The sequence below is a fragment of the Polypterus senegalus genome, chromosome 12, assembly GCF_016835505.1.
Source record: "Polypterus senegalus isolate Bchr_013 chromosome 12, ASM1683550v1, whole genome shotgun sequence".
NCBI classification, from domain to species: Eukaryota; Metazoa; Chordata; class Cladistia; order Polypteriformes; family Polypteridae; genus Polypterus; species Polypterus senegalus.
The window spans coordinates 133,125,217-133,137,092 of NC_053165.1; the positions used below are offsets into that span (position 1 = coordinate 133,125,217).

The 11,876-nt window shown below is 39.5% G+C and overlaps 1 protein-coding gene across 2 annotated transcripts in view; it reads left to right on the forward strand.

Annotated features, from left to right (window-relative positions):
- Positions 1-10,104, forward strand: part of senp8 (SUMO peptidase family member, NEDD8 specific) — a 79,429-nt gene extending 69,325 nt beyond the window's left edge. For both annotated transcript variants that reach the window (XM_039773462.1, XM_039773461.1), the window contains exon 2: positions 8,917-10,104. In XM_039773462.1, coding sequence (XP_039629396.1) covers positions 8,944-9,582 — 639 coding nt within the window. In that variant the 5' untranslated portion in view covers positions 8,917-8,943 and the 3' untranslated portion in view covers positions 9,583-10,104. The remainder of the gene's footprint in view (positions 1-8,916) is intronic.
- Positions 10,105-11,876: the final 1,772 nt, after the last annotated feature.

An 11,876-nucleotide genomic window follows, 5' to 3' on the forward strand; every position in this document is an offset into this window, starting at 1 on the left:
AATTTTTCAAAATTTGGAAACAGCACATGCATCTTGTATATTGCTACATTCAGTTGGTTCTTTTTAAGGGGGAACTTGGAAAGGAAGGAAAGACCTATCATGAAGTCCGTCTTCTTCCTTCTGCTCTAAAAACCTCCTCTCCTCTTGTCCTTCCTGCTTTACAAATCACTCACATCCCTCCACATGTCCTATCACTGTCTTGCCCTCAATAGTGGATAGTCCAAAATTTCAGTCTTGGGGGGGAAAAAGTAATTTGTCTTTGTTTGTATTTCAATCTCCTGTCTGAAAGCCAAGCTATCAACTGAAACAAATACAAAAGTTAAAAAGTTTGTGCTGCAGTGCAAAGTCACTTTTCATTTGTAGACTTGACATTCTGGTGTTGCTTTTATTGTGAAGGAAATGTAATTCTTCAAGGATTTGGATTTTTTTTAGTATACCAAAATGGAAAAATAAGTGAATGGCTCTTTCTAAAGAAACCAGAAAAGCATTAATATATCAAATATCCTAAATTATTGAATCGCTATTGATCTTTTGAAGACACAGTAAATGTTTTTATGACTCATCTTGGTTTCAAGTTGTTAAAGCAAACAATCACTTGCTTTAGAGTGTGAATGGGTTTAATTTTTTAGGAAGTCAATTACTTTATCTAAAAACAGCAGTGGCAAAAATTAATCTATACTTCAGTAATTTAAACAAAGTAAACTTCGCTTAAAGTTATTTTTGCTGTTCTGTTTTTTATATGGTGTATGTAAAAAGAATAACCCCCCCCCCATGTTAACTTTTTACACTGATTAGCCACAACATTAAAAGCTCTGACAGGTGAAGTGAATGATACTGATTATCTTGTTACAGTGGCATCTGTCAAGGGATGGAATATATTAGGCAGCAAGTGACCAATCAGTTCTTGAAGATGATGTGTTGAAAGCAGAAAAAATGGACAAGTGTAAGGATCTGAGCAACTTTGACAAAAGCCAAATTGTGACGGCTAGATGACTGGGTCAGTACACTTTCTAAATGGTAGGTCTGGTGGGGAATTCCCAGTATGCCATGGTTAATATCTACCAAAATTGGTCCAAGAAAGGGCATCCGGTGAACCAGTGACATGGTGCCCAAAGTTCATTAATGTTTGTGTGGAGCAAAGGCTAGCCAATCTGGTCCAATCCGATAGAAGCTACTGTATCACAAATTGCTGAAAAAACTTAATGCTGGCTATAAGAGAAATATGTCAGAAAATATAGTGTAGCGCAGCTTGCTGCATATCTATGTACTGGTCAGAGTGCCCTTGTTGACCCCTGTCCACCACAAAAATCTCCTACGGTGGGCATGCAAGCATCAAAACCGGACCATTTAGCAATAGAAAATAGTGGCCTGGTGCCTCATGTAAAACGGCATGCGTTGAACTCACACTATAACCTGGCGTAAGCACAAAAACGGGAATGTGCGTACGCACAGAAAAATCCAGATGCAGGAATCTGTGCATACGCAAAATTCCACGTTCTTCCGCTACATAAATCCCGGTCAGCGTGAAAAGTAACGCACGTGCATGCGCCTGGTGTCCCGCCCCAACTCCTCCCAGAATAACGCCTCTTTGAATATGTAAATCAATATAAATAGCCCTTAAGCTCGGCGTTCTGTGAAAAGACAATGGCAAAACCACGATGAAAAATAGAGCAATTTCAGCGAATACCAAGTGGAGGCAAGGAAAAACGTACTATTTGTTGGTTTAAACAGTGGTATAAACAAGAAAAGGAAGTTGATCGAGTGACATAGCGTGTCGGAGAAACTGGAAAGTCACAAGAAAGCAAGAAAGTTCACAAAGTCGCACAGTGCCCGAAATAAAAAAGAAGTCACATATCAAAGTCGCCGTGAAAAGGCGAGTTGTAGCCCAACGTCAGAGTGTCATATGAAAGCTCTTGGACTTCTACCTACACGGGAAGTTGGAGAATTAGTGATGTTGGAAAGTTCAATATGGCGGCCGACAGTGAAATAAGTACGTACATCGGTTTCGGTTAGCGCAGAGAAGCCGCCTACCAAATTTCGTGAAGATGGGGCCATAAATAAGAAAGTTCAACATGGCGGACGTTATGACCGTTACGTGTAGAATTTCGAAATGAAACCTGCTTAACTTTTGTAAGGAAGCTGTAAGGAATGAGCCTGCCAAATTTCAGCCTTCCACCCACACGGGAAGTTGGAGAATTAGTGATCAGTCAGTCAGTCAGTCAGTCAGTGAGGGCTTTGCCTTTTATTAGTATAGATTTGATCTTCTATGTGCTCTATGTGTATGAATCACTACGTGCTTCTTAAACCGGCTTTCTCTTTCTCAACACAGAATCCATTACATTCGTGATAGTACAGCTCTCTGAATAATTAAAATACTGAAATGTATACATGATATCTTTTTCATGATGATAGGAACGAAAGCATGTTATTAAACATGGGAACACAGTGGTGCTGTGATCGTGCGCGACCTTCGATTAAATTATTGTAGTAGTACTGTCTCTTTCAAACGTACTAATCTCCAATTCCTGTCCTTACTTTTCTTTCTCCAAATACCCAATCACCACACAATCAACTCTAAAATAGACGTTAAGCCACTATAAGCTTACAACGACGATTCTTCAAAACTTTTAAGGAACATTGAAATATCTTCGTAGTATGTGTTTAATTATTCTATCCATCTATCCTTCCAGTGTCACGCCAGCCCAGCAAAAATAGATACAGCACGAGATAGGATCAATCTGTGAACTTGCTAGCGCTGCAGCACTGTGTCCTCACATGTTTAATTATTAACAATATAGATTATTTAAATAAAGTTAAAGTTTTATCTGTATAACCAACATATTTTGCTTCATTTCATCTTAAAAATGATATCGTCATCATATGTAAATACGCGCTTTATAAAGTGGCTCAGGTTGTGCGATATTATAACTGTAGTGCAAGTTTACAGTGGGGTGATTGTACTTATAAGTACAAACAGTTCTACAAGGAGTACTTGATGGACTGATTGACTGTGTTTAAAGTTCTTGGGATGAAACAGTTTCTGAACCGCGAGGTCCGTACAGGAAAGTCTCTGAAGCATTTTGCCGTGACTTAGACAGCATGTCCTTGAAGCTGTATACCGATAATTCTCTTTCCGATCAGCTGCTGCTGTGATTCACACTCGGATACAGTGATATAAATACTCCGAGTCGTGCAGTGAGAGAAATATGGAAAAAGATGATCCGCTGTGGCAACTCCTGGTGGGAGGAGCTGAAAGAAGAAAAAGAAGGTGCAGTGACAGTAACAATGCTATAGCAGTTATGGTATTTGGAATACTATGACTATTCCCTAGACCATTACAAGTTGTTACAAGTTAATTACAATCAGATACATTACACTAATAAACAATATGCGGTTAGTTTCAGTGTATTTGTAGCGGTCAGAAGCCGCTAAGATTCACACCGTCGTGAGTGACGGTGATTTATTTATTTTACACGAGGATTACCAGGGACAACCCCAGCCTTGGCACGACACACACACACACACTACAGAGACAACAAAGAAAACACGCTGGGAACTTAAACGATAAAAAAGTATAATGAAATTAAAATTAACTAAATGGAAACAATAATACCACCCCTGATCCCTTCGGCGATATTACATTTAACAGATAAACACAAAAAACACGCAGTAAAGTCCATGTATGAAATGATTTGTTTTGGATCTATGGCTATAATAAAACAACATCAATTGTAAAGAGTTGTGGTGCCCGCTGGATTATTGCCAGAAAGAAAAAACAAAGAGGTGTTAAAAGGAAAACTAAAGCTTCCTCCTGAACCTGGGAGTTATTTAACAGCTGCAGACAACAAAAGGAGAAATGGAGGTCAGGTTATCAGGCAGATACTGTTCTGCGTCAACAGCTTTCAAGCAGAGAACTAAGTAAATCAACATGTGAAATCCTGTGCATTCCTCAAATCATCCCCCAGTGTCCCCTTCAAAATCCGTCACTGTGAAGGCTGTGGCATTATCACAGCTATAACATGGGCCAGTCTCCTCAAATGTTCATTCATATGTTCGACTGTTCCTTCCATGTCCTGTACTTCTCATTTATTTTTTGGAAATGCACACTGTTTTCATACTTACTTGCCCAGCTCTAGGCAGCCTCAAGTCTGGACATCGTTTTTTTTTTTTCTTTTAACATTACAGATTTATGTCACTATTATCAAGTTCAGAGCTGATTATGTAAAATCCTTACACTTCAGTGATTCATATCTGGACTGCTGCTCCTTGGCAGATTTTCTCTGCTTCTGGCCTTAGAGTATTTCACTTTGTGTCATCGGCTAGGCCATAGCTTACAAGTGACGCTGCTCGAAAGCAAGCACTGCATTGTGCCCATGGACTTTTCGGATATCTACTTAAGCAAGATTCATCCTAGTAACTATGACACATTTAGGAAAATTTACTGCTGCATATTAGCATCCAAGGACTAAAGGTGTGCTGTGGGTGAAGAGATCCGCTTTTTACATCTTCTGCTTGACCTCTTGTGTAACTCTGGATTAAGTCAGTGGCAGTGGATTTGGACAGGATGTCTTAACAGGTTTGCTGGATACACTAAGTCTCTGTAGCTGACCAACTGCACTATTCTTTATCTTATGCAAAGCTATGTTTTGTAAAAAAATATTTAGGGAGGGTTGGGAGGATTTTTAAGAGCTGCTAGATGTGACCATATGCTGTACATGATTTCTTAAATTGGAGTGTGTTACTCTATAAATCCTGGCTCCTATGTTATTTCCCTTGTGTTTCATTGAAAAAGCTGTGAACCTCTTGAATGTCTGGTTTCTTCATATATGCCAGAGGTAAATGTTAGAGAAGCTGTAGAGTTTAGCAGCAGTAGTGCAGTGAAAGCCATACAACTTTTTCTGATGGTATAGTACCAAAACAGCAGGTGTCATGTTGTTGGGCACCACTGTCTACATTAGCAGGCTGTCACTGCTGGTTATCAAAACCAGGCTTTCCTGGTTCCATTTTTCAACAAAACCCTGCATGATTGCCATCTATTGAAATTGCCACTTTCATGGTGGAAACCTTTCCTGCCTAGCTGTGTCTTCAGGTTTTTCTCCAAAAAAACATTTATAAGACATTTACCATTGTGATAACCTTTTAGTTTGGGTACTACAAAAAGGCATCTGTTATTCATTTACTTTTTATGTAACAAAACCTTAACAAACACTTATTTTGATCTTCATAACACTTATAAAAACATCAGTAAAGAATTTATTCATCTCTGCAATGTGACATACTAACAAAATATCAATTTAGAGTAGTCTATGGCAGCTTCACTGAAATGTATGTCTCCTGATATTATATATTTAGTATAAAACTTGTGTGAGTCATTTTATTAAAGAAGTAATTCTACCATCATGTCAATAAGTCACATGGCACAGACATGGATAACCGATCCCATTACTGTTTTGCAAGTGTTATGAAGACCAAAAAAAGCCCTTTGTCAAGGTCTTATTACATAAGAGTAAATGAGTAATAGATGCATTTTTGCAGGACCTAAACTAAAGTGTTACCAGGAATGCATTGCACAATCTGTGTTGACCACTTGCCCTCTTGAAAGAGTTGCTTCTCACTGCTTTGTCTGAATGTGCAATGGTACTCCATTGATGAACAAGATGGCTTTGTGCTACAACATAGTTCTGCTATAGTACCAAGCTTGTATATTCTGCCTGATACTGACAGTCCCTAATTGCAGCCTTCTTCTGGGCTCTAGGGCTGCCTGTACTTTCTCACTGCAGATAATCTGTACAGCTTCCCTAAAATTTTCTTAACCTTCAGTCCAATATCTTGCATTTCCCTTCTGATTACACTTCCTCAGATTTCTCTCTTATTACTGGTCATGAAGATAACAAAAACATCATGTAGTTCTGGAGCACATGTTCATGCAAACAATGTAGCTCAAAGTGTTTAGGGGATGTCAAAGATGTACAGATGTCACACTTTCACCAAATCTTGGCATGACTCTGAACACTTTAATTCATTGAATATATTACTTCAACCTGTGGATGATGTGGATTACTGGTTAGTGTAGTTATTTGACCACTGACAGGGTAAAGGTACAGTGCTCCCTCGCTATATTGCGCTTCGACTTTCGCGGCTTCACTCTATCGCGGATTTTAAAGGTAAGCACATCTAAATATATATCACAGATTTTTCGCTGGTTCGCGGATTTCTGCGGACAATGGGTCTTTTAATTTATGCTACACGCTTCCTCAGTTTGTTTCTCCAGTTGATTTCATACAAGGGACGCTATTGGTGGATGGGTGAGAAGCTACCCAATCAGAGCACGTATTACATATTAAATAAAACTCCTCAATGATAGACTTTCGCACATTTCAAAGCTCTAACAGCCCGTATTGATTTTTGATTGTTTGCTTTTCTCTGCTCCCGACGGAGGGGGTGTGAGCAGAGGGGCTGTTTGCATAGAAGATACGGACGCTCCTCTAAAAAATGCTGAAAAGACTACCTTCACATTGATCCCTTCACTGCGGCGGCTTTATCGTGGTGCTTAGTTTACTTAAAAGCACGTATTGATTTTTTGATTGTTTGCTTTTATCTCGCTCTCTTTCTCTGATATTCTCTGCTCCTGACGGCGCTCCTTTGAAGAGAAGATATGTTTGCATTCTTTTAATTGTGAGAAAGAACTGTCATCTCTGTCTTGTCATGGAGCACAGACTAAAGGGTGTTATTTCATGTCTAGAGGGCTCTAATAATGTTAAAATCGTGTTTAGAAAGTCGTAAACCGGTTTTCTATGCTCTAACTGCGAAAATATTTATCAATAAAGATTTATAAATAATCCTACTTCGTGGAAATTCATTTATCTGTCTGGAGCGGATTAACCGCGGTAAATAAGGGTTTACTGTACTGTATAACTGTGCAGAGAATATTTATAAACAGTGTGGGAGAGTTTCTAAGGGCTTAACATATGTAAAAATAACCATACAAACATATGATTTCTACTTCGCGGATTTTCACCTATCACGGGGGGTTCTAGAATGCAACCCCCGCGATCGAGGAGGGATTACTGTATTTTTAGGGTACACGTTAAGAACACGGAATTGAAATATGGTAAGTCATCACAGCGTTCTGTCCGTCCAACATGTTGATTGTTCACTCTCATAGTATGCAACAGAACAGGAAACATTCTGTGGATCTTTGCTTAGCTGGGACCCATTTTGCTGGGGAGGCGCCGGCGACATTGCAGATGCTGCACATCCTGGATGGCCTCTTCATATGCAGTTAGATGTTTTATCTTTACATGTTGTATTTCATGAACTGTTATCCCACATAAAACCAAAATGTTTACAAAGAACAGAGCCAATCCTATCTGTTTGAAACTTTTCCTCGTCTGATCCTCGCTCCATTTTTTTTTTTTTGCCCTTATTGCTGCCAGGAAACATGGGTAGAGTAGACAAACAGGTTTAGAAATAGCACCGGAGACTTGGTGAATTTTATTTAACATTTGGAAGAGGACATGGAAAATCAAACGTGGTAAAAATCACTATATTGATTTTTACCAAATCGAACATTCTGTATCTTGCCAACCCCAAATCTAGGGTTTGGTTTTGTATTCATCCACCTTAATAAAGTTTTTAAATTGTTTATATTTCCTTACAACACCATTTTGTGGATCCCCTTCCCATGACTCATCCCTCATTTGCTTGGGGTGTGTTCACTGAGGTCATGACCCTGACCTCGTTAAATCAAGGGCTTAAAATTCTGCTTGAATGGCCGTATTTTATCTGAGTTTGACTTATAACTCTTGAATCATTTCCATAGACTTTCTTTTTGATTATTTCCCGGTTAATGAATCCTTGCTTGCATTTTAAAGATTTTTTAATCCTCATTTTTTGATTTCTGCTTCATTCTGTCTAACTTTGATTTCTAAGTTTAGTTTTGGTTCCTGCTGAAAGATTGTTTTGATCTCTCATATATGAAATTGGCACAAATCTCATCTCATGTTCATCTCTTGGTCTTCTTTCATTTAAAACACTATCTCCAGTCGTCAAGACACTGTGAAGCAGTAGTGCAAATCACCACACCATCATACCACGCTTGTTGTTGTGGATGCCATCTGACACACCTCCCACAGACCATGTTTTAGGTTAAAGTAGAGTTCTTTTATTCTTTTCTGAGTATCCTAAAAGGTCTTGTATTCAGTCCAGTACAAGACAACCATATAAATCATATAATTAGTGACCCTTCTGTCTCCTTCCACTCCTGCTTTGTGAACGTCACCTTCTTCCTCCCAGCTCTGACTCCTAGAGGCAGGTGAGGCATCTTTTTTTACCTTGAACCTGTGAATTCTTATAGTGTCAGAGCATTGCTTGTCTGAGATACTTCCAGGCCAGATGGAAGCCCCGCTAAGGAGGGAGAATTCCCCCTGGCAGACCCAAGTACCCCAACAAGCCCACCAATCAGGACTAGTGCTTCTAAGATGCCCTCTGGGTGTACAGATGGGGGACTCCACCGAAGGGATTCCATCAGCTGGTGTACAGGGAAACACTTAACCCCAGGAAGCAGTCTTCCTTTGTTCTAGCATTATGGCCTCCTGATCAGTAAAGGTACCAGTAACGACCCCAGTCAGGGGTGCCTGTCCATTCACAAAATTCAACATCCATCCCAGTTGGCATGCCTCTCCATACATTATAATGTTCACATTATATAAATAAATGTTACATGGAGCAAACATAAATGCCAAAGAAAGGTAAAAATGCCCCCCTTCCTATTTACTGCATACTTAATATGTATCATTTGTCCAATTTACCAGAGAGATTTGTAACATTATTGTGTTTGACTCAATAAACAAGTAGTTATTTTTGCACTCAATTTAACAGAATTTTAATGTTGTCACTGTTCATGTTGTTTTTTAGGTGGATGGTGCTTATCAACCTTCCAAGATGGATCCGGTTGTCCTGAGTTACCAAGACAGCTTGCTGCGACACTCTGATGTGGCTCTTCTTGATGGCCCCCACTGGCTGAATGACCAGATTATTGGCTTTACCTTTGAGTACTTTGCCACAGAAAAATTCAAGCACCTCTCTGAAACTGTCTGCTTCATCAGTCCAGAAGTCACACAGTTTATCAAATGTGCATCCAGCCAGGAAGAGCTTGCCTTGTTTTTAGAGCCGCTGGGGTTGCCTTATCGAAACTGGATTTTCCTGGCAGTAAATGACAATAGCAACCAATCTGCAGGGGGCACACATTGGAGTTTACTGCTGTTTTGTCGGGACGTCTCTTGTTTTAGTCATTTTGACTCGCATAGCGGCAGTAATTCTTTGCATGCCCGCCGCATTGCAGCAAAACTGGAAGCCTTCCTGGGGACTGTTGGGAAGGGGTCTTTTGTGGAGGAGGTTGCACCCACTCAGCAGAACAGCTATGACTGTGGGATGTATGTAATCTGCATTGCTGAGCTGTTGTGTGAGAGTATAACTACAGGTAGCACGCCTCGTTTACTTCTTCAACACATTACTCCATCATATATCACGCAGAAGAGGACAGAGTGGCAAAGATTGATTGAAAAGCTGGCCAAGAAGTGACTACTATAACTTGTTCTTCCACTGCCTTTAAAGTATAAACTGGGAATCAATGACCCAATTCATAATGAAAACTCATAGCCTTAAAAAGTTTCGAGAATAGCTATGCTATTTTCTGATCATTTTAGATGAAGAATCATTAAAGCATGTGCCACCATGGTAAAGCTCTTGTAATGCTGCATTTAATGTGGATGTCTGCTTTAAACAATTATCATCTTGTAACACTGCTGTATGATATAAAGCAGTTAGTCCACCTCTAAAATTGTAGTTCAGCCAGCTTTTAATCTGTAAATCTTGCTTTTGTGCATCTCAGCTGAAGATCTTACAGCATTGTAGTTTCAGTTGTCAGGCAGCACTAAACAATGAGCCTAAAGTCCAGATAACATTTCAGATGGCATCTCAGGTTCACTCAGTGTTCTACACTGCAGCACAAGCATGTGGACCGCCTGGCCGCTGGAAAACGAATACTCTTCCCCAACAGGATGTGTGAGGCTAAATTGGAAATGCATACAAAAGGAGCAAATAAAAGTATGCTTGAATGGAAAGCTGCAGGTGCCTTCTGTTGTCTTGAGATTAGTGTGTATGCTTTATTATCCTGGATGTAACAGTTATACTGTCTGAAACAACCAACTTAGATTTAGGTGTCAAGTTAGATCCAGTCTCGCTGAAGCCAGACATATAATACATCTATGCCTGGTGACAACCATGAGTGAAGTTTGCGTAAATGTGAGTGGGCTCACTGATTTTCACATTTCTAAACCAATCCAACACCTCGTAGAGTCGGTGCTTTTGAACTCCAAAGATCAGAGGTGCCCTGCTTTGACAGACAGCAAGTTTTTGATAGGACATTTTAAAAATAGACAAACACTAATGCAAGGGAAACACCATTCTGTAGCATCAGATTATAGTACATTAGCTTTGGACGGCATCAATACACAAATGGTAAATGTGAAAGGTTTGTTGTTGCAGGTGCTGTGTGCATTCTCTGTTGTTCAGCATTACAATACTGTAGGAGTTAATGGAAGCTTTAAAGTATATACTCGCGCTTAAGTTCTCCAGCGGATAAGTCGGGACTTGATTTTACCGTATAATTTCCTATATTTTATAATATAGGACGTATATGCAGAAAACTCATGCTATTGGTCCAAGAGATTATGATCTGATAACGCCCACCTGAAAGAGTAACCACTGAGCACACTGCCTTTTACATACATACATACATATATATATATATATATATATATATATATATATATATATATATAGTGCCTATGTGACCACACGGTAATACTCAAACTATTCTGAAGCGACGTTTGCACTGATTTGTGTTTTTTGTATCTCACACCCTCATACACCTTTACCGTAAGAGCATCCCTTATCTACGATGGAGCATTCAATCAGAGGAAAATATGGAGGTGGTTTTAAATTAAAAGTCATTGAAGTGGCAAAAGAAATTGGTAACTGTGCTGCTGCAACAAAATTCGATGCATCTGAGAAACTGATGCGAGATTGGAGGAAGCGAGAAGATGAAAAAAAAAAATGAAGTGTTGCATTTTTGAACAGGCATATAAGTCGGAGTCTGATTTTTGATTGATTTTTTGGGTTTCATAAACCCGACTTATACGCGAGTCTATACGGTAAACGGTGTGTCACACCACATAAAAGGAATGCCTTTAAGAAGGTAACGAAGAGCCACAGGACAGACAGATATCAGTACCATAACACCTAAATCACTAAATCTGCCTAATGACACCAATAGATACACAAAGGAAGCTGCACAACATCCACCTTCTATCTGCACATCTAAACAAATAAGTTAACATTCCTGTCTGTATGGAAATGCAAACATGCTGTGACAAAATAGCTGCAGCGTTTTAACACGTTGTATATCCATAGACCACAATGCTCATCTAAACTCTCTTTGCTTCCGTTATGTCCTAGTGATGCAATAGTTAAAATGACAAACATATTATAGCAGACAGAGGCACTTGTCAAATGTGTGTAGCCCAGTAGCAGCGGTGGTCTACATTAGTGAGTGTGTGTATGTCTGTCTCCACTGTCGCAGTGGTCGCTACATTGTGCAAATTAATTATTAAGCTTTAGTTACCTTGTGCTACTGAGTTCCTGAATGGATAACCGCAATATTAGCTTTTTATTTTCTCAGTGTCAAGTCTTTTGTTCAGTATCATTTGCTTTTTCCCTGAATCCCCCATAGCAGTTTGAAATGCAGGGACTGGAGAAATCAGGGGCAGGTGTTTTAGGTGGGTGTAGCCTTTGCACTTTTCAATCATGTGATG